The following is a 23,926-nucleotide window of genomic DNA, read 5'->3' on the forward strand; positions in this document are numbered from 1 at the left end:
TTTTCTATCTCTGAGAAATATTTTTGGGAGTGCGGTTGGTGCAGCAATGAATAAGTAAATTAATTTAGGTAGAATTGTCATTTTTATTTTATTATATTGACTTGGCCTACCCATGAACAATTAATATTTCTTTAGTTGTTTAAATCTGTCTTTATTTGTTTTAAATGTGTATTGTAATTTTGTTCATATAGTCCCTGGGTTTGTCTTGTCAGGTAAACTCCCAAGTATTTTATATTATCTGCAGTTATTTAAAATGGAATTTCTTTTTTTGTCTTTTGCTGCTGGACTTCGTTGGTAATATATAGAAATGCCAATGTTTTTTGTAGGTTTATTTTATATCCTGCAACTTTGCTAAGGTTGTTATACCCATTTGCATTTTAAGAGATTGGTGTGTCATAGATTATCTTTCAAGTCCTTCATTCTCCTTTTGGGAAGGAACCTTAAAGAACGTCTCAAGAGAAATAAATTGACCCAAACTTTTATTCCTTTTATTAATAAAACTATTAATCTTGTCCTCTCTTATACAGTTGTTTAGAACCATCACTGAATTCTGAGATAGAATCACAAGTAAAGCCCTGTGAGATGTCCTCAAGTTTACTAAAACTTAACTATGACAATAGGGACAACATGAAATCCCTCTAATTCTTTCTTTTGACAGAACATTGTCATGTTCTTTATAGATATTATATATATGTTTGTGTACATACATACACACATATTTTTTACATGGAATTTCTAAGACTTACTGGCTATTGCCAGGTATATCTCATATACTTCCAGTACTGTTTTAGTTCATTTTGGTAGAACACTAAAGGAATAAAGATAATTCCCTAAATGACTTAAATTTTGAAATTTTATCCTGTCCTTTTAGGTGGCATAGGCCATCTCCATTCTTGTTTTTTTTTTCTTACAATTCCCAGGACTCAGGCCACACATCATCTCCTATCCTACAGAATGATGAAATTGGGAATGTAGAAAATGTGATTCTGTGAGCAATTTTGTCAAAGGTGCGCAGCATCTGAAATCTGTATTTAGAGAGTTACTCTCATTGACATTCCTGCTGGGGATTCTGATGAAGTGTTACATTAAAAAAGAAAAAAAACCTTATAGGACATAAAGAACATGCCGAGGAGCATTCTGAATCTTACTGTGACCATGGGAGGTGTCTCAGGTTATTTAATCTGACAATAATTTGCTGATGATTGATAGAAGTTGATGAAGAAACAATAAACATACAAGGGTAGTAAATATAGAGAGAATTTCTTTCCTAGGCTTCATGCAAAAATGAAGTTTCTTACAGAATCTCTTTCATTTACAGTGTGCTTCAATTTTTCATAGGAAGAAAGGGAGGGAAGGAGATGGAGGAAAAGAAAGGAAGGAAGGGAAAAGAAGGAAAGAAAGGAAGGTAGAGAGAAAGACAGAAGGAGAAAAGGAAAACAAAAGAAAGAAGGGAAGAAAGAAAAATAAAGAAGGAAAGAATGAAAGAGAAATGAAAGAAAGGAAAAAAGAAATGTGCCTGCATTTTGGCCAAAAATGTTTCCATAAACAGAACACATCTATTAAATGACTTTGTATGTGTTAGCGTGATGTCTGTGCCAAAATCCAATGAATAAACAGTGGTTGGGAGAAGCAAGTGAAGGCAAAATCCCAAAATCCTCAATTAACCGGATCATGAATAAAGGAATTTCATGGTGTTCTGTTTCCCTCCTACAGTTTTAATCTACCCCTACTTTCTTTTAATTGCTTTTTCAATATTACTTCATTTTGTTATATTTCTCTTTAATATTGATAACTTTTATTATTTCCTCCATGATCCTTTCTCTGTTCTGTTTTCTAAAAAAATAAAGAAAAGACCTTAGGTTGTGAATTAACTTGTTTTTTTATGGTTTGCTTTTTTATAAGGTTTCTTTTAAAAAGTTTTCCCCTAGTGAATTATTTTTAATAGAAAATCCAACAACTCTCTTGCTGAAGGTGTGGATCATGACCCTCTTGGGGGAGTTTCTGGGAAGCTATTGGAGAGTTGCATAGGCTTCAGCTGTCTTGCTTGAAATGTAACTAAAAAGAGTATCAGCACCTTTCTGGGCTGAGGAATATGCAACACTTAGTCAAAGTCTAGAAGCGCAAGAATAAATAATATTTATTAAATGCCTTTTATGTGACAGGCACTGTGCTAAGCACTAGAGATATAAAAAGAGGTAAAAAACAGTCCCTTCTTTTAAAGAGCTCACAGTCTAATCAGTGAACACAATATGTAAACAAATATGTACAGACAACCTATATACAATATAAGTAGGAAATGAATGAAATATAAATAGAAAATGAATAGGAAATAAAATTAAGAGGAGTTGGGAAAGGCTTCTTCTGGAAGATAGGATTTTAATTGGGTCTAAAAGGAAACCAGGGAAGAGCATTCTTTTTCTGTTTTGTTTTGTTTGGCAGGGCAATGAGGGTTAAGTGACTTGCAAAGGGTCACATAGCTAGTAAGTGTCAAGTGTCTGAGCCTGGATTTGAACTCAGGTCCTCCTGAATTCAGGGCCAGTGTTTTATCAACTGTGCCACCTAGCTGCCCCCAAGGAAGAGCATTCTAAACATGGGAGACATTCAGAGAAAATGCCTAGGATCAAGAGGCAGACTGTCCAGTTAGTGGAGTAGCCAGGAAGCTAATATCACTTGTTCAGAGTACTTGGCAGAGAGTAAGATATAAGAAGACCAGAAAGGTAATAGGAGACCAGCTTATGAAGGTCTTTGAACTCCAAACAGAGGATTTTGTACTTGATCCTGGAAATAATAGGAAGCCACTGGAGTATGCTGAATGGGGGGATTAAGGAAGGATGTTGGTGATGAGAGTAGACCTGGGCCTTAAAAAATTACTTGTTGGATGAATGGGAGGTGGATTGGAGTGGAAGAAATTTGAGGCAGGCAGAAGTACCAGCAGGCTATTGCAGTAATCCAGGCATGAGGTCCTGCATCAGAGAAAAGTACAAAACATCATTTCTACCCTTGCCCCAGGACTTTTGTTTAATATGACAACTTGAAAGTTTATAGAGAACCAATTCTATCCCAGATAAACCCCAACAAATATAAACAAAAGATTTCAGATAAAGAAAACTGAAAAGAAGCAAAAGTAAACTTCTTCATCTACTCTAGACCCGCAAGGAAAATCTACTGGAAAAGGGGAAAGGTATGATGCTAGGAACTCAGTGTGAGCACAGAAAAACATGGAAGTCAATGGAAGTGATGAGAGGAACTGAGTCATGGAAACCAGTAAAATATCTTTGAAATCGTCCTGAAGCCAGCCAGCTCTTTGAATTGGGTTGGGGAGGGAGGAGGGTACATCACAAGCCAACATAAACTCTAGTTATTGAGGCCTTGAAGCCAAATCCTGACCCTATACTGGCTGACTAGAAATAGGTAAGAGAACAAACTTCCTTATCTTATGTGGAAGATGGGACCTGACTATGCACTCCTCAGAGTACTAGGAGTCACACCAGGAGATAAAGCTAATTCAACACCTGGAGATCATCATGGTGGGAAAGGAAAGACAGAAGGACTTTGTAGAAGACCTGGAACCAGAATGATCTTCAACATCCCATGGGGATCTGCCAAGACCACAGCAGTAGACACAATCAACTCTCATCTGGTGATCATGCAAGAAGAAAAAGAAAGACTAGCCACAGCCAGGATTAACAGAGGATCACTGAAAGCCTGACATAGAAGCCAGGAATTGAGGCAGAAAATGGGGTCTTATTATCAGCCGGTCCCTCCAGTTTGCAGTGTCAGTGGCATCTTGACTACAGAAGGGAGAGAACTAAACAAAGCTTACACAACTCACCCAAGAGTACCAAAAGGAACTGGCCCAAGAACAGAATCATGATACAAGAATTGAGGCTAAAAATATGAGCAACCAGAAGAAAGCACTGAATGCAATGAAGAAATATTATGGATTAAGAAAAGCCTAACAAAGTTACATTATGCTCAAAAGCATCAGAGTTAATGAAATAATTTCAGTACTTGAATTTTTGAAATTACCTGTAAGAGCAATTTTTAGCATTTATTTCTAAAAATTTTGAGTTCCAATTTCTCTTTATCCCTTCTCTCACTACTCTCTTAGAGGGCAAGCAATTTGATACTAGTTATATATGTGCAGTCATGTAAAATATATTTATTAATCATATTATGAAAGAAAACACAGACTAAGAAAAATACAGGTAAAAAAGTATGCTTTGATCTGTATTCAGACTCCAGCAGTTCTTTCTCTGGAGGTGAACAACATTTTTCCTGGACCTGAGTATGAACTAAACAATAGAGTCCTGCCTCAGTGCTAGCAAAAAGACCCCTGTAATCTCCTGGACTATTGTTCAACTCCCTTACCCTCTGTGAGCTGAGTTTCAGAAGCAGTTGCTACTGCTGCTGATTCAGTGGCTCCCAAAACCTGCTCCTGGTTTGCTGGGGTTGAGCAGGCATGGCTTATGCTGGATTGCTCTCCATTTTCACCCCATGCAACAGACCTTTCCTGCTGACCTAAGTTATCTTTGGAAAATTATTTCACCCTGTCCTTTTGTGGCTTCTGCTGCTCCAGTAAATGTCTTATGATATTATTTGAAATAACTTGGAGAGAGGTCAGGAGAATCACTGCCTTTCCTCTACCATCCTGGCTTTTCCACCCTGGATGATATTTTTCATCATGTCTTTGAAATTGTCTTGGATCATTGAATTGCTGAGAATAGATGTCATTCACAGTTAATCATCGTACAATATTGTTGTTTCTGTGTACAGTGTTCTCCTAGTTCTGCTCTCTTTACTCTGTATCAGTTCATCTAAGTGTTTCTAGATTTTTCTGAAAGCACCCTGCTCATCATTTCTTAAAGCACAATAATATTCTTTTCTGAAAGCACCCTGCTCACCATTTCTTAAAGTACAATAATATTCCATAAAAATCGTATATGATAACTTGTTCAGCCATTCCCCAATTGATCAGTAACCCTTCAATTTCCAGTTTTTTGCCAGCACAAAAAAACCCTGCTCTACATATTTCTGTACAGACAGCTTCTTTTCCTTTTTTTTTTTTAATCTCTTTGGGATTCAGACTTGGTCATTGTATTTCTGGGTGAAAGGGTTTGCATAATTTTATAGCCCTTCGGGCATGGTTCCAAATTTCTCTCCAGAATGGTTGGATGAGTTCAAAATTCCACCAAAAGTGCATTAATGTCCCAATTTTCCCACATTTCCTCCAACATTTATCATTTTCCTTTTCTCTCATATTAGCCAATCTGATAGGTATGTAGTAGTACTTCAGGGTTGTTTTAATTTACATTTCTCTAATCAGTAGTGACTTAGAGTATTTTTTCATGACTATAGATACCTCTTATTTCTTCATCTGAAAATTAGCTGTTCATTTTCTTTTACCATTTCTCAATTGGGAAATGACTCATTCTTTAAAAAATTGACTTCACTCTCTATATATTTGAGAAATTAAGCCTTTATCAGAGAAACATGCTTTAAAAATTTCCCCCAGTTTTCTGCTTTCCTTCTAATCTTGGCTGCATTGGTTTTGTTTGTGCAAGCCCTTTTTAATTTAATGTAATCAAAATTATCCATTTTATAATGCTTATTAATCACGGATACTTCCCTTATTTGTAGATCTAATAGGTAAACTATTCCATGCTCCCCAATTCTGCTTATGTTATCACCCTTTATGTCTAAATCATTTACCCATTTTGCCTTTATCATGGTATATTGTGTGAGATGTTGATCTATACCTAGTTTCTGTCAAATTGCTTTCCAGTTTCCCCAGAAGTTTTTGTCAACTAGTGAGTTCTTGTCCCAAAAGTTGGAGTCTTTGGGTTTATCAAACACTAGAATTCTGTGGTTTTTACAACTGTGTATTATACACCTAATCTATTCCACTGACCTACCATTCTATTTCTTAGCTAATACCAGATTCTTTTAATGAGATTACCACTTTGTAATATAGTTTGATATATAGTAAGGCTAGGCAACCTTCCTTCATAAATATTTTCATTGATTTCCTTGATATTCTTGATTTTTTGTTCTTCCAGATGAATTTTCTTATTATTTAAATAGTATTAGTATTTAGTACATATGTACCAAATGGTACATGTACCTGAATAAACAAAGAAAACATTGATTGAATTACCAGCTTAAAATGATAGTAGAAAATTGAAGTTGGAGACCTCAATGCCCCCCTTTAACATAGGGGCAAATATTTTTTTTAAAAGATAAATAAGAAAGTTCAGGACCTCAAAAGAAGTTTAGAAAAGTTTGCTAAGATAAGAAACATTTTTAAAGTGCCTGTTTTGTGCCAAGATTTTACAATGTAAAAAGAAATAGAATTCACAACAGATGAAGATGAAATAAAGGAAAATATTAGAAATTATTTTGTCTAATTATATACTAGCAAACATAACAAAAAGAATGAACATTTACTGAAATACAAAAAGTCCACAATAAGAGACCAAAAAATAGAAAGCTTAAATAGCCCTGTCTTCAAAAAGGAAATTGAACAATCCGTATTTTCAAAGGAAAAAAATACCCTAGGACCAGATAGATTTAAAAGTGACTTCTAATATACATTCAAAAAACAATTAACTCCAATATTACAATAAAATGTTTGAGAAAAATGGGAGAAAGATTCCCAGTATATTCTTTCAATGAGACAGATATGGTCCTCATACATTATCTCTGGAGAGATAAAGCAGAGAAACACGTTTCAGCAAGAATAGGGCTGGACACAGACCCAGACCTAGACACAGACCCACTGCCCCTGAATTTGTCTTAGTGGTGCACCTGGTCAGTATCGTGTATCTAGCCTAGGAAATCCATGACTGCTCCCACTTTTATACATAGGTGACCAAGAAGCAGTGCCAATAGATCAAGATTTAATCCTCTGGACTAATTGAGTCTAAGAATTACTTCATCACCTTTTAGAAAAAAAAAAAAACTAGCCTATGTAGCAGGGACCTCAGTAGATGTTGCTTCTACCCCCAAAAAACCACTTAAATGATCAAATGTCCCTAAGACTATAAATTGGTAAAGAAGAAATAAATCAACTATACATTAGGGCTAGAGTGAGTATTCAGGATGAAGAGCTGGACTGGTCGAGTCCAGCAAGCAGCCAGGAGAGGAAAGTATCCTCCTTCTGGTTATTTGCTCCTCCCTAGTTTGTTTTGTTTTTTTCTGAAAGAGCTCTCCCCCCCTTTCTCTTTGTCTGAATAATCCTTCACAGTTTTCTTTATGCAATCATTATTTATGCCATGGCCCCATATATGAGAGCACTTCAGGACTCTCCCCTGTGTTTTCTTCCGTCTTTACAATTATTCTCTTGTCAATTTCACCATTTTATAGGATTTCAATTATAATTTCTTAGAAGATGACTTCCAAATATGGAAATCTAACCCTATTCTCTCTCCTGAGTGCCAGCTCCTTTTCTTCAACTGCTTCTTGGCCATTGCCACATGAGTGTCCCATAGGCATCTCAAACTCAACATGTCAAAAACAGAACTAATCTTTTCCTTAAATCCTAGCCCTTCTCCCAACCTGCCAATTTCCATAAAGGCACTAAAATTCTAGTCAATAATTTTCTTTTCTCTTCTTTTCTTTCCTTTCCTTTCCTTTCCTTTCCTTTCCTTTCCTTTCCTTTCCTTTCCTTTCCTTTCCTTTCCTTTCCTTTCCTTTCCTTTCCTTTCCTTTCCTTTCCTTTCCTTTCCTTTCCTTTCCTTTCCTTTCCTTTCCTTTCCTTTCCTTTCCTTTCCTTTTCTTTTCTTTTCTTTTCTTTTCTTTTCTTTTCTTTTCTTTTCTTTTCTTTTCTTTTCTGTTCTGTTCTGTTCTGTTCTTTTCTGTTCTTTTCTCTTTCTTTCTTTCTTTCTTTCTTTCTTTCTTTCTTTCTTTCTTTCTTTCTTTCTTTCTTTCTTTCTTTCTTTGCGGGGCAATGAGGGTTAAGTGACTTGCCCAGGGTCACAGAGCTAGTAAGTGTTAAGTGTCTCAGGCCAGTTTTGAACTCAGATTCTCCTGAGTCCAGGGCCTGTGCTTTATCCAGTGTTCCGCCTAGCTGCCCTCCAATCATTTTCAATGTAGGAGTCACTCTGCATTCTTCATTTTTATTCACTTCCCATATCCAAATAGCTACCAAACCTATACAACATTCCCCTCATCCATCCCCTACTTGCTACTTATATGGATAGCACCCTAGTTCAGAACCTCATCCCCTCTCACCTGGATGATTACAATAGCCTCCTAAATGTTCTCCCTAGCTCCTAGTCTCCCCCCTATCCAAACCACATAACATGCCAAGTCTAGAGCCAGAAGGGACCTCAGAGGCAATTTAGTCCGATTTCCTTATTTTACAGATAAGGTTCAGGGAGGTAAAGTAATATTCCTGAAGTCACAGAGCAAGTGTCAAAGGCAAGATTTGAACCCAAGTCCTTGGACTCCTCCATACTCTTTTTCCTCTGTACCAGATATTTCAAAAGCACATGGTAGATCATGTCTCTCTAATGCTCAGGAAACTTCAGTGGGTCCCCATTATCTTTATGAGAAAATGCAAAATCTTATGTTTTTAATATTTAAAGCCTCTCACAATTGAGCTCCAGCCAATATTTCCAGGTCAGCTAGGTGGCACGGTGGAAATCAGGGCCTAGAGCTAGGAAGACTCATTTTCCTGAGTTCAAATCTGGCTTCAGACATTTACTAGCTATGTGACTTAACCCTGTTTGTCACAGTTTCCCCATCTGTAAAATAAGTTAGAGAAGAAAATGGCAAAGCACTCCAGTATCTCTGCCAAGAAAATTCCAAATGGGGTTGCAAAGAGTGAGACAGGACTGAAACGACTGAACAACATCTATATTTCCAGGCTTATTATGCATTGCCTCTTATACTCTCTGCATTTCAACCAAACTGGCCTACTTAGTCTTCCCTCTTTGCATTGGCTATCCTTCACCCCAGTTATGCTTTCTCTCCTCTGTTCTGCCTTTAGAATCCATCGAGTTTTTTACGGCCCAGACTCAGTCTTGCCACCCATGACAGGTCATCCTGATTCCCTTACCTCTACTGTCTCTTGAGAAATTGTCATGTGTTATTTTAACGTACCTGTTTATATATGATTGAGGACAGAAACAGTTTTATTCTTGTCCCATAATTTCCAACACCTAGAACAGTGCCTGACACATAGTAGGCCTTTAATAAATTTCTGGTGAATTGAATTAAACCATAAATTATCATCATTTCAGATCAGTGACATGAAGACTGAATGCAAAAATTTCAAAATTAGTCAATCTACAAGCATTTATTAAGTGTCTTCTTTGTGCTGGGGATACAAAGAAAGATAGAACAGTGCCTGCTCCAGGGGGATTCACAGTCTAATGGGAGAGACAGCTTGCAAAGAGCTATATATAGACAAGGTCTATGAAGGATAAATGGGAAATCAAATAGAATCATTCATGTCAGATGTATGTGCTTAGTGGATTCCATTTGATCACTCTCATTATGTTTATGAAAATATTAATGATATCATCTCTAGAGTTCTTTAACTTGTTTACTAAACTGTGGGGAAATGAGGTGGGAAAATTTAGTCTTTTTTTGTTATTGTTCCTTAAACATTAAATTGGAATATTTTGTAGAATTATTTAGGGGAAATAGGACTGAATTGAAAGTTTCATAGGTTTTTATGTACCTGTGTTTCCATAAAATGAAATACTTTAGACAAGATTGGATTTTCCTTCAGCTAATCTGAAACTTAAACAATATATGGCAATATATTTTAATGATAAAATTAATGTAGATATCTAGTGCAATTCTGACTGTGGAATTAATCTGTGTGTGAAATTTATGTTTTCAGGTTTGAAGACAGCCAGGAACAAATCGACTATAAGAAATTCTTCTGTGCCATAAACTGGAGAGTCAATATGGTTCCTCCAATCCAGGCGCTCGCCTGTACAAATGTAAAAATGCATATTTCTAAAGTTATCTATAGAACACCTTCTAAGCTTTAAAAAAAGATTTGCCTTCATCTTAGAAATGTTGTTATAAAAACAGGCAGTTGTAAGCATTCCTTTTGAAGGATTTTGGTAATATAAGAAACCACAAGAGTGAAGCTCAAATGATACATAATATTGCCTCCATCCCCACATAGAACTGAAATTGTGTTCATAGTTTCCCATAATGCAGTATATGGATACTTAATTTTGTTCATTGACCTTCTGAAATATGAGATGAGGCCCAAAACAGGGGAGTTATATTCATCAAAATTATTTGCCAGTGAGATGGAGATACAGGTAGAGAATTCCCTTTGGATGGTGAGGTCCTCCAGATTGCAGATGACATCCTGTTAATTGCATCCAAGTGCAAGACATTGAAAAGTCCTGTAATCATTTAAAAGGTTTTGAAAGCCTATCCATCCATACAGAAAAGAACAAGTGGATAAAGAAATTCTGTTATGCAGATTTGAGTATTCATTTCAGTAGACACTTTACAGTGTACATATCTGAGACAGTATAGATGGCCAATCAACTCCACCCAACATTAAAGAAGAGGAAATTATACTGAGTTACTTTCAGGAAATTGCAGTATTCTTTCATTGACTCTAAGCTTTCCATTGAAGAAAAGTCTCATCCTTTCAGTATGAACATTTTATCAGTATTTTCATATGGCAGCAAGACCTGGAACATCACTAATGCCAAAGATTTAAAGACAAGTGTCACATAGAGGATAATGGGGAAATGCATGGTAATTTATGAATAAGTTTCAAACTCTAATTAATGACAATCTCTAAAGAACAAGAGTTAAAGAATGTCACCCAGGAATTGTATGACAGGGGAAAAATGGTCTAGTCCCATGGTAAGAGCAAGTGATGATGATAGGTAGACCTCCAGAATGTTCTACAATGTTGGGAGTAATTATGAAAGGCTTTTGGCAAACTGGGTGGATACCTTGTGGTAAACACAAGAGAATATGGACAACAGTCAACCATGATGGGCCAGAGTGAATGGATTGCTGTTTTGGACTGGTCCTGACTCAGGCCAGTCCCTTGGTAGTTTAGGTTCAATATTGGAATACAAAATAGACATGAAGATAATTCAACAGATAATAATGACAATTTTCTTAGCCATAAGGATATTCATAAGGAGGCTATTCAGTGGGATTAGACACTGTGGCCACTTCAGCTGAGTGAAGCTTCCTTGCCAGTGTTGCCCATCTTTTTTCCTAGCTTTAGAGATTCAGAGAGTTTTCCTAGTTTCTCCTAGTTCCTTTGTATGTGGGTGACCAGTAAGTCATGTCAGTAGCCTGAGCCCATTAGTCCACTGAGGCAATCAACTCTTGAGAATGGTTTTAACATCTTTTAAGAAAAAACACTAATTTGCATAAGAGAATGGATTAGGATATCACACCTACCATAATTGTGATCTGCTTCATTGTAGGGAACTCAAATCAATGAGATCACAGATCTATTTGAGTATCAAGTATTTGAGGTGGTAGCAAGGATTGGCTTTTATCACATTGATAACTATACTCAATTATGTCTTCTGTAACTCTGAAATTATCTGTAGAAAAGGTGAAAAAAGCCATCCCAATATTTAAAAAACAATTCCAGAGAGTCAAATGAGATACCATATGGAAAGCACTTTGTAAACCTTTATGCAGCATATAAATTGTAGTTATTAAGTATTATTGTTATTACATGTTTTGTTCATTATTATTATTTGGAATTTCATAGGTATCTGGATGACTCAATTTTTCATTTTTAATTCAAACATTTTGGCATTGTAACACAAACTGCGTAGGAGATGTAATGTCCTACATTGGACCTTATATGGTTACCATCTACAGACATTGAATATGAGTTGGGTTTTTTGGGGGGTTTTGTTTTGTTTTGTTTTGTTTTGTTTTGTTTTAAGGCAAGTAGGGTTAAGTGACTTGCCCAGGGTCACACAGATAGTTAAGTGTCAAGTGTCTGAGGCCAGATTTGAACTCAGGTCCTCCTGAATCCAGGGCTGGTGCTTTATCCACTGCGCCACCTAGCTGCCCCGAATATGAGTATTTTTAAGGAGGAATTTTATTCAAAGCAGATAAAGTAAATTTATCTAGTTACAGGATACTGGGCAGAGTTTCCAGTGGCAGCAGACTTCTATTGTTCCTTCTTGTCCTCTATACAAAAGGAACACAGTTAATCCTTTAGACCAATATACCCTTCTAGTCTGCCCACAATACCATATAATTGAATCCTTTTGCTGTGGGAATAAACAAGTGGTTGAATGGGCCGAAGCTTTGTTTTGGTCCAATTGACTGTTCCCTGGAGGTATTAAGGACTAAGATCTTCACTGATTCTAGCCAAGTGCTCTTCCGTTAAAAAAAAATAGTTTAGGATGGCGTCACTGAGGCTTTATTTTAAATATTGGTAGGATTCATTTGACCAGTAGCAGTCTCTTCTATACCATACAAAATGTTTCATTATCCTTTCATAAAAGTATTGGAAGTATCTTGCTCTACTTAAAACAACAACAATTTGATCCCTTAACAGTTCAGTCATCCTCGTTTCAGAAGCTTATTATGTTGAATTCACTTCATTATCTCAGCATGATAGAGAGGGAAGGGCACTGTACTGGGAGGGTGACATCCTAAGTTCTAGTGTTTCCTCCATGCTTTCTTAGCTGTATGGCCCCATGCAAGTTATGTAACTTCTCTGGACTCTAGTTGCACATCTATCCATGCCTCAGTGGTCTTAGGATGGGGGAGTTAAGCTCACCTAATAATACTGCCAAATAACCTTTCAAAACTCCCTTTTTAGTTCTGAGGTTCTCCGGTTTCTTTCTGAAAAGTGAGAGTCGTAGCAGACCAATGACTGGGTGACATTTTAGCATCAAAATGCCAAAATGAGATGACATTCTAGGAATGGAATATCACAGAGTGGCAATAATATTTTCTTTAGGAAGGGACATTAAAGAAGTTAGAATGTTATTCATTAGGACTAGAAGAACTTTGCCCAGAAAGTGTCCCAACAAGCTTGATGTCTTAACTTTGAGATGGTTACTTCTAAGAGAAGATGCCAATTATGATGAGTTCATTTTTAAGCTACTTGTAAAAGGAAGCCAAATGTGAAAAGAAAGGATTGAGTTAGATGATAATGAGAATTTAGTTAGAACAGAAAGACACTCCCCTTGGTCCTGAAAAAGAAAAAAAAAATAATCTCACTTGGGGATAAGAATAATAATTCCCAGAAGGGAAAATGAATTTTTACTGAGTACTATTTAAACAATATTTTATAGAAGTCATGCAGACAAGTAAAATTACAGAGGCCAGGCGATAAATTCATGTTCTATCACTATGGATCCAAAGATGCTTCTACTAAGGGCTTCTCCGGCCAGCTCTTTGCAGTTGAGCTTTTTATTTCCCCCTGCCCCTGGGGCATTGAGGTTGAAGTGACTTGCCCAGGGTCACACAGCTAGTAAGTGTCAAGTGTCTGAGGCTGGATTTGAACTCAGGTCCTCCTGAATCCAGGGCCAGTGCTTTATCCACTGTTCCACCTAGCGGCCCCCTGCAGTTGATCATTTGATCTCAGACCTAGACCTAGTTTAACACAGAGGGGCATCCACCAGTAAGTCTCCCTCCTCAGTGAGAAGAGACTCTGATTCACCCCTCTTTTCCAAATAATTTGGGTTATTTTCTTCCATAGTTATCTGAAACCTGGAAAATGTTAAAAAAAATACAGCTTTCTTGGGGAAAGATTGGGAACTCTTCTGTTCACATGGAATATAAGAAACTCAGAGTTTGAAGTGCCCTTAGATGCCCCATGTATGACTCTCTCCACATATTCAATGACACACATTTCTCTAGATTTTACATGACATACTCAGAACACTGGCATCAGTACATAAGTAAGAGACTAGTTTTTCCTTGAGGCAGCCAGGTGATGCAGGGAATAAGACTCATCTTCCTGTGTTCAGATATGGCCTCAGACACTTACTACCTGTATGACCCTGGGGAAATCATTTAATTTGGTTTGCCTCAGTTTCCTCATCTATAAAATGAGCTGCAGAAGGAAATGGTGAACCACTCCAGTATCTTTGCCAAGAAAACCCCAAATGGGACCATGAAGAGTCAGACACTACTGAAAAACAGTTTCTCCTGCTTTCCTTGATCTTGTTCCAATAGTTAAATGCTTAATAATGTAGATCATCTTTGGTTTTATTTTATATGATGCTCTGACTCCTTAAGGGCAGAAACCATTTTATCTATCTATCATGTATGTATGTATGTATGTATGCATGTATCTATCATCTGTCTATCATCATATATGTATGTATCTCTATCTCTATTTATCTATCTATCATCTCTCTATCTAATCTATCCATCCATCCATCCTTCTATCTATGTCATCTTTGTATTTCTGGCACTTGGCATATAGTAGGTGCTTATTGAATGCTTGTCAATTGCTTAATCTAGTGGAAATAGCATTTTGTTGTGCAGATTTAAGTAAATCAAATGTCACTCATGATCTTTGGCCTCTTCACTTTACCTTATCTGTTATTTCATTTTAGTCTGATTTCCTAACTGTCAATAGGCATAGCCCAATAGTAGCTTAGTTATTAGAAGTATGATTTCTTTTTCCCTGTTCTGTGTGAACATCCCTGGTTTCATCTGTGTTGCAGTCTTTACTGTATTATATTGTGGAGCTATCATTTCCATTTTATAGTGATTATTAGCAGATGCTGGCTATAAAACTGGCAAAAATAGATCCCTCTGGTTATGAGCCTGTCTGATTAATCTCAGAATTAAAATTAAAATGTACACACACCAAATAGGTACTCATGAAACATTTTCAGCTCTGGCTTTCTGAGACTGGCATCTTATCTTTTGACATTTCAGAGGCCAGTTGTATGTTAATGTGTGATCTCATTCCAGTCATTGTTCTGTGACATGTAGGCCTTAGGCAGGGAAGGCAGAAGGACATTTGTGAGGCCTTGGGGCATGTCTTTTTGCCATTTGTCTTACTTCTTGCCTTTTTTCTGCTTGTATATTACTGATTTTGGAGACTGTATGTAACCAGTTAATTTTGCCTCTTGGACTTTCAGATAAAGAGAAGTTTCATTCTAGCTCAGATTATTGAAAACTGGAATCCAGGTTGCTTCTGCATGGATCAGATACATATGATAAATTAATGTTGCTTCTAGATAATAATACCAATTCTTTCAAACCATAGCCTTTACATTTTGGAAAATAATAGATAGATTTGGTGTTGTGGTATTAAGGGTCAAAAAAGAATAGAAGATTTTACTCATGATTAGATGTCACTGCCAACTCTTACAGATTTCAAAGATTTTTTGTTTTCTTTCACTCTTCAATATCTTACATTGCTCGAGCCTGCTACCTGCCATAGCCCCATGTCTTCTATCTTCAATCAGTCTCTCCTTTTCCACTCACTCCTTCCCTTATTGGTTTACAAATATGTCCAGGTCTCCCCAATCCTTAAAAAAAATCCTTTCACTTTACCTTGCCCATCTCTTCAAGCTATAGTCCTACACCTCTCCCTTCTGTAACAGCTAAATTATTTTTGTTTTGTTTTGTTTTGTTGGTTGTTTTGTTTTGTTTTGTTTTTTGCGGGATGGTGGGGGTTAAGTGACTTGCCCAGGGTCACACAGCTAGTAAGTGTCAAGTGTCTGAGGCCAGATTTGAACTCAGGTACTCCTGAATCCAGGGTCAGTGCTTTATCCACTGCGCCATCTAGCTGCCGTACAACTAAATTCTTAAGATGGGGTTGTCTATATTAATTGCTTCCATTTCCTCGCTTACAAGTCAGGTCTTTCTCAACTTGCTTTTAACCTCACCACTCAATTGAAACTGCTCTCTCCATGGTCACCAGCAGTCTCTTAACTGGCCACTCTGATGACTTTTGATCAGACCCCATTCTGCTTGACCTGTAGCTTTCAAACGTGTTGACCAACCTTTCCTGTTAGTTATCATCTCCTCCAGTGGCTTTTATGATACTGCTCCCCTCTGCTTCTCCTCCCATCTGTTTGACTGATTTTTCTCAATCTCTGTTGCTGGTATATTAAAATTGTATCTTGTTCTGACCACCCAGATCACCACTCCCTTTCTAGTCATTCTATAGTAAGTTTATAAGTAGCCACTATAAAGTAATAATAGCAGGAAGTAAGATTGCAAATGGGTACCTAGAAGTCCCAAAGATCAAAGGAGCATAATTTGCAAACTGTGTCATATATTAACCAAAGAACAAATCCTGGTAATATGCATCAAATCAGAATAGGGCAGATCTAGGCTTTGTTATCAGAGCCTTTTGGTCCTATGATATGTATGTAAATCTCAGATAAGTTCCATACATCTGCAGGAAAGCCAGCAGGAACTCAAGAGAAATCTGAGTTGATATGGATATGTTATTTTTTTTTTTCAGGGCAATGAGGGTTAAGTGACTTGCCCAGGGTCACACAGCTAGTAAGTGTCAAGTGTCTGAGGCTGGATTTGAAATAAGATCCTCCTGAATCCAGGGCCAGTGCTTTATCCACTTCTCCACCTAGCTGCCCCTGGATATGTTAATTTTAAAGTTTTACTGATAACTTTGAGATGATATGGATATGTTAATGAACTAACTCCAAGGTGCCATGGGTAATAAGTCAGTTTGTCCCATGTCAAAACTCTATAAAAATGAGACCTCAAACTCCTACCCCATCCTGAGCACTCTTCCATCTTCATTGGTCTCAGAGCTGCCTAGTGCTCTAAACTCTAAACCATTGTTACAGGGGTTATTTTCCATGCCTCTCCCCCTTCCTAGATCTCTTCCCTACCTCTCCCTGTCTTCTTTTACCACCCTCTCCCTCTCTCCATGCTTTCTGCTTCTATATCCCTTTCTCATTTTTTTGCCACTTGTCTTTACTATCTGTGCTGTTTCTCTCTACACTCTCTGTGCCTTCTTTTTTTTTTTTTTTGGTGAGGCAATTGGGGTAAAGTGACTTGCTCAGGGTCACACAGCTAGGAAATGTTAAGTGTCTGAGGCCGGATTTGAACTCAGGTCCTCCTGACTCCAGGGCCGGTGCTCTATCCACTGTGCCACCTAGCTGCCCCTCTGTGCCTTCTTAAAGTGTGATAGTAGCCTCACTTTCTGTTGTCATCTTGGTCTTTCCTAGTGAGTACCCAAAGAACTAGGCATACCTGCTCCATTTCATAATCCATAAATTAATTAGCAACTCAGCTGGATTTTCATCCTCTTTCTACACAATAAATATAGATATCCCCTAATGTTTTGTTATAGGCCCTCTTCTCTACTTTCATGTCATTTTCTTCCATGATGATTTCATCAGCTTCCATGATTCATTTAACATCATTATTCAGAAGACTCTAAAATCTACACTTCCAACCCTAGTTTCTTTTTTTTTTTTTTTGGCAGGGGCAATGAGTGTTAAGTGACTTGCCCAGGGTCACACAGTTGGTAAGTGTTAAGTGTCTGAGGTCAGATTTGAACTCAGGTCCTTCTGAGTCCAGGGCTGGTGCTTTATCCACTGTGCCACCTAGCTGCCCCTCCGAGTTTTTTTCTTGAAACACCAACCTGTATTTCTAAATGGTTGCTGGACATCTTAATTGCATTCATAAGCATCTTGAGACCAACATTTCCAAAATAGACCTCTACTTCCCACCTCCCCAAACATATACGTTTTCCAGAATGGCTTCTTGATTTCTATTGATAGCGCCATCATATTTTAAGTCACCCAGATTCACAACCTTACAGTTATTCTTGACTCTCCCTCACCACCCTACCCTCCATCTAAGCCAATCAGTTACCACATCTTGTCAATCCTACCTTTATATCTCTTTCATCTATGCCCTTCCAACCTCACTCACACAACCTCTATCCTAGTTTAGGCTCCATCACCTCTTTCCTAGACTAGCAAAATAGATCCCTAATTGGTCTATCAGCCTCCAGTTTTTCCCCTTCACCAGCATTCCACACAGCTTTTAAATTGACATTCCTAAAACACAGATCTGACCATGTCATTCACTGCTTATAAATCTTCACCAATTCTTTGACTCCAAATCCTCTGCTCTTTTCATTAGGCCATGTTCCCTTTAAATTAATGGACACATTACTGATAATATTATTACTGTCAGGTCCCAATTAGTGGGAATTCCCAGAAGTAGCTATTCAAATTTGATGTACATATTTCCGTCGTAGAACCAATTACAATATTTTTTATAATTGTAATTTTGAATAGTGTGAATTTGAGTATATGCAACCTCCTCAGTGATTAATTGTTCATGTTAAATAGGACCTAGCTGTACAGCATTTAGAGAAGCATGTGGTTGAATTTGAGAGCTGAGATAAAAAATCCTAATGAAGTTATGACCACATCATTACCCTCATCAAAAACCTTCAGTGATTTTCTGTTATAATAGGCTCAATTACAAACTCCTTTGTTGGCCATTCAAATCCCTACATTTTCTAGCCTGTGTCACCTAAGCTAGACTCACTATTCCCAGACATATTTTATCCAGCATCTGTGCTCTTATGTAGGATATCTATAATGCCTGTACAGGCATGTCCCCCTCATTTCTGCCTGCCAGAATCCTTCAACACTTTGCTCAAGTGTCATTGCCATTCCTGATCTTCTCCAAACCCCACTAAACTGGAAGTGTTTTCTCCCTCTTCAAATTTTCTAGAGCACTTCATCTGTGCCATTCCTTTCTTTGATCCTTGTGACCTGTGTAATCTTGCATGCTTTGCTTAACCTAGCCAGCCTCAGTTCCATATCTATATGATGAAGCGTTTGGAATAAATGCCCTCTTAGGTCCCATACACCTCTACAACTATGATCCTATAACTTGTGTTCTCTGTGTATGTCATGTCCTCATCCAAAAGAATATAAACCCTTTGAGGGCAAGTGACTTAGCCAGAATCACACAGTTATATGTATCAGAGGTAGGACCTGAACCTAGTTCTTACCAGCTCCAAGGCCAACTAATAATCCACAGTGTTCCAATGACTATCGCTAGGGCAGACCATATGACATTAAACAAAAGTAATGTGATGAAATAATGGGATTTAGCAGATACTCAAAGACCCACCTGGAGATTGATCGAGACTGATTTAATATAACAATAACATGGAAAAGATATTTGGAAAAAAAATACAACTTTTATCCAGTTGTATGTAGTTTCTCTTACCTCTATATTTGCTGTGCTATTACACCCAATTAGAAGGGGGCCCATCAAGCCTATAGAATTCCAGTTCCTTATGTACTGGGCTCTTTATGCTTCATACAACCAGGAAGCTACTACCTCAGTAATTCCCCAGGACCAATTAAGTGTCAAAGCCAGCTTTCTTGCCTATTTAGGGAAAAATTAGTCTTATGTCAGGGACTTTAGAAGATGTTATAAAATTAGTCTTCTTGGAGAACTTTCATGACTCTGAGTTATTACTAGACAATCCTAACCCCAGATATATGAGAAGACTTGTGTTGGCAACACTGGAGGAGAAGCTTAGGTTAAAAAACAAGCAGAAAACCATCAAATATTGTTAACAGCCCTTCAAAGTACTATAATAGGACCAAGTTGATCAAATATGGAAGGAGTTGGGGCAGCTAGGTGGTGCGGTGGATAGAACGCCGGCCTTGGATTCAGGAGGACCTGAGTTCAAATCCAGCCTCAGACACTTAACACTTGCTAGCTGTGTGACCCTGGGCAAGTCACTTAACCCCAATTGCCTCACACACACACAGAAAAAAAAATATGGAAGGAGTCCAAAACCAAAAATCCTACACTTTTGCCTTCTCCCTTTGGAAGAACAGAATCCCAGAGAAGGATGTTATATCTTTACAGTTCATTGGGGATTTCCCAATAGAAAGCAATGATAATGAGAAGTAGCACTAGGAATATCAGGACCACTGCAAAAAAAAAAGAATAAGTAAAACGTTTAGCATAGTCAGAGATCCCCATCATGGGTCGAGGTCATCTGCAGTAAAGTAGTTAAGCAGTTATTATTCTTTTTGTATTTAACCTGTTTTAGGACAGGTTGATACAGAGATTCTCTCTGTATTACCTCCTATTCAGTGTTCCTGGTGTGTCCGCCAGAACCTCCTCCTCACCAGGATTCTTAAGAAGGGAGGTAGAGATATCAATTGTTTTCTCCCTTTAGAAGCCTCTCCCGAGGGACTGAGAGACAAAATGATTCGGTGGAAATTGCCGTGTTTGAAGTTAAGAGTCCAGCTCTTAACTCATCCATTTGATACCTGTGTGACCTTGGGAAAATCATGTAAGCTATATAAAATCAGTGATTATATTATCCAGTATTCACAATGCAAGGCATTGTATATACAACAGAGGGTCAACATAGACTCTGCCCTCAATTAACTTACAACTCAGAAATATTAATTCATTTTTTCATGACTTGTTGAAAAGAGTTAGAAAAGCCTTCATAAAAGAAGTGGCACCTGAATGGAAGAAAGCATTACCTTAAAGTAGCCAGTAGGAAATAGAGCATAGTTCACACTGGCTAGAAGTTAGAGCATGCAAAAGACAATATAATTTTCAAAACAAAATTAATTTTCTTTAAAGTTAATATGTTTATCGTGATATGCTTTGGAATTGTTTCCTCAGTTTGCTTCCCTCCTTTTTAAAAGTGAACCTCCCATGGGCAGCTAGGTGGCACATTGGATAAAGCACCAGCCCTGAATTCAGGAGTACCTGAGTTCAAATCCGGCCTCAGACACTTGACACTTACTAGCTGTGTGACCCTGGCAAGTCATTTAACCCCCATTGCCCTGAAAAAAAAAAACATTTTTTAAAATTGGGAAAAAAAAAAGTGAACCTCCCATTAAATGGTCATTTTCCCCTAGGTCAAGTGGTGTGTTTCATTCACCCTTTGTTTCTTGCCTTGTACACAATATTAGGACCTCAATAATGTCTACTTAATTGAAGTGAATTGAATTGTGGTATTTGTCATGAAAGGGAAACCATAAGTCATCACATTGGGAATATCTACTATCATCTGGTAACTGTGCCTTATAATGGCGCTAAGGCCTTCCTTTCCTTGAGGCCTTCCTTAAATCCTTCCAACTAAATGAGCTTTTCCTCTTCAGATAGCTCATCATTTTTTTTTTTTAACCTGAGCCTTTCTTTTATATTCATCGCATTCTTCCTTGTGTCCAGGCCATTTGTGTTTGTGTATCATTTTCAATTCCTTTGGATTGTTATCTTATAGACAGCTAGACATGTCGGCATCCCTGGTGCCTAGCACAGTGCCTCACATGTTGAGTAAAATGCTTGTTTATTTTAATTGTTGTGTGGTAGTAATAGGGAGGAATTAAGTAGCATGTCTGTCACCCTTGGAGATAAATAAAGATCAACTCTTTTTTTTTTTTAATTAGGCACTTAATTGGCCTCTGTTATTTTGTTGTTTTCCTCTCTCTTGCATCTGGCTGCTTATACTACAGTGGAAAAATTTTAAAATAGAATTAAATATAATCCAATTAAGTTGTCTTTTAAAAATGTCAGAGCAGATAAATCCAGAGCCTCTTAGCTTGCGCATAGCTTTGCTATTCTGACTCAGCCTCATTGTCTGCTTCCTGTTTCAAGAGTTATGGACCCACTATTTTTCAGATCAGCATCTGCTTTTTTTTCATGTTCAACCCCTTCTTTATTTTTTTCTGATTTAATATAGTATTTTATTATTTTCTAGTTACACATAGAGACACTTTTCAACATTTGTTTCTATAAGATTTCTAGTTTCAAATCTTTCTCCCTCCCTCCCTCCTCCTCCAGATAGCAAGCAATCTGATATAGGTTATATATGTATAATCACATTAAACATATTTCTTCATTAGTCATGCTGTGAATGAAGAACACTTCTGCTTTTTTTTTTTTCACCAGTTATCTACACTTATCTACTCCTGGAGGGGCTTCCTTCATAACAAGTTTAAACAGTTTGTTGGTAACTCTCCCTGGTGCTAGCACATTTCCCCCTTTTTACATAGGTGATACTAACTATTCTGTTGTGATTTCATCACACATCTCCTAGCTCCCTTCTCCCTCCAAAAAGTGATTTGTGCCATATAATGCTTATTAAATGAAAGCAAATTTTAATTAAATTAAATGAAAGCAATTTTGTTTGGAAAATTCAGCAACAACTCTGAAATAGTTGGCAGCCCTCTTGAGGTGTCACAAAACCAAGACTGGGAAACCATAAGAATATTGGATTTGAAGTTAAAGAACTAATGTTCAAACCTTAACTCAACCATTTACTACTTAAAATTACTTAACCTCTCTGGTTCTCAGAGTCCTCATTTGTAAAATGAGGGGATTGGAGTAAATGACCTCCATGGTACCTTCCAGATTTAGGAACATGATCTTATGAAACTTGTTGTGTGAGGTTCATGGCTTTCCCCACCCCCACCCCCTCTACTTTGGTGCTGTATTCAGGATCACTTCTTTTTTTTTTTTCTTTCAACAAACATTTATTTTATTTTCCATTTACATGTAAGGGTAGTTTTCAACATTCATTTTCATAAGATTTAGAGTTCTAAATTTTTCTCCCTCCCTCCCTTTCCTCCCCCCTCCACAAGATCACAATCTGGTTATATATGTACAATCAACAAGTGTTCTTTTTATCAGTTCTTTCTATAGGGGTGCATAGTAAGCTTCCTCATTAGTTCCTTGGTATTGTCTTGGATCCTTGCACTGCTGAGAGTAGTTAAGTCATTACTCATTGAACAATACTGCTGTCACTACGCACAATGTCCTCTCAGCTCTGCTCACTTCACTATACATCAATGTTCATTAGTCTTTCAAGGTTTTTCCGGGATCATCCTGTTTGTCATTTCCTGTAGCACAAGACCATTCCACTACAATCATATAACACAGCTTTTTCCATCATTCCTCAATTGATAGACATTCTCTTTATTCTCAATTCTTAGCCTCCACCAAGAGTTGCTATAAATAGTTTTTGTACAATTTTCCCCCCTTTTCTCTTTTTCATGATTACTGTTGTTAACTGTATCCCTTATATCCTATCCCCTTCCCCATGATATTTATTCTATTATCCATCTTCTTTCATCCTATCACTGTTCAAAAGGGATTTGCTTCTGTCTGTCCCCTCCCCCACACTGTCCTTCCCTCTTTTTCCCCTCTCTCTTTACCCCTTTCCCCTCCTATTTTCCTGCAGGGTTAGAGAGATTACTCCACCCAATTGATTTTATACATTATTCCCTCCTTTTAATGAGTGTTAGGCTCATTTACTGCCCAGATTAAATAGATTACTCCACCCAGTTGGGTGTGTCTATTAGTCCCTCCTTGAGGCAGCTCTGATGAGTTTAAGATCTTTGAGCCTTTTCAGAGGAGTGTAAAATTCATTTACTGCCCTGCTCCTCTCCCATCTCTTCCCCCACTCCATAAGCCTTTTCCTGTTACTTTCATGTAGGATTTTGCTTCTGCCCTTCCCCCTCCCCCAATGAATTCCCTTCACCCCTCAATTTAACTCTAAAGATGTTATCATCTAGCTAAGTGACACAGTGGACAAATCATCACCCCTGGACCCAGGGGGATCCCAGCCAAAACCTGGCCTCAGACACAAGACAGTCATCCCCTGTACGACCCCAGGTATGTCCCCCAGCTCCAATTTTTTTTTATGGTTCTCTAGGGTCTTGTATTTGAAAGTCAAATTTGCCATTCAGTTCAGGTCTTTTCATCACAAATATCTGAAAGTCTTCTTTTTCATTAAAGTCCCATTTTTTTCGCTGAAAGATAATGCTGAGTTTTGCTGGGTAGGTGATTCTTGGTTGTAATTCCATTTCCTTTGCCCTTTGGAATATCATATTCCATGCCCTCTGGTCCTTTAATGTAGAAGCTGCTAGATCTTGTGCTATCCTGACTGGGGCAACACAGTACTTGAATTCTTTCTTTTTGGCAGCTTGCA

The 23,926-nt window shown here is 37.6% G+C and overlaps 1 protein-coding gene across 1 annotated transcript in view; it reads left to right on the plus strand.

Annotated features, from left to right (window-relative positions):
* Positions 1 to 23,926, plus strand: part of EFHC2 (EF-hand domain containing 2) — a 231,934-nt gene that overhangs the window by 200,642 nt on the left and 7,366 nt on the right. The window contains exon 14 of the mRNA XM_043996895.1: positions 9,854 to 9,956. Coding sequence (XP_043852830.1) covers positions 9,854 to 9,956 — 103 coding nt within the window. The remainder of the gene's footprint in view (positions 1 to 9,853; positions 9,957 to 23,926) is intronic.

The sequence above is a fragment of the Dromiciops gliroides genome, chromosome 3 (genome assembly GCF_019393635.1).
Source record: "Dromiciops gliroides isolate mDroGli1 chromosome 3, mDroGli1.pri, whole genome shotgun sequence".
Classification (NCBI taxonomy): domain Eukaryota; kingdom Metazoa; phylum Chordata; class Mammalia; order Microbiotheria; family Microbiotheriidae; genus Dromiciops; species Dromiciops gliroides.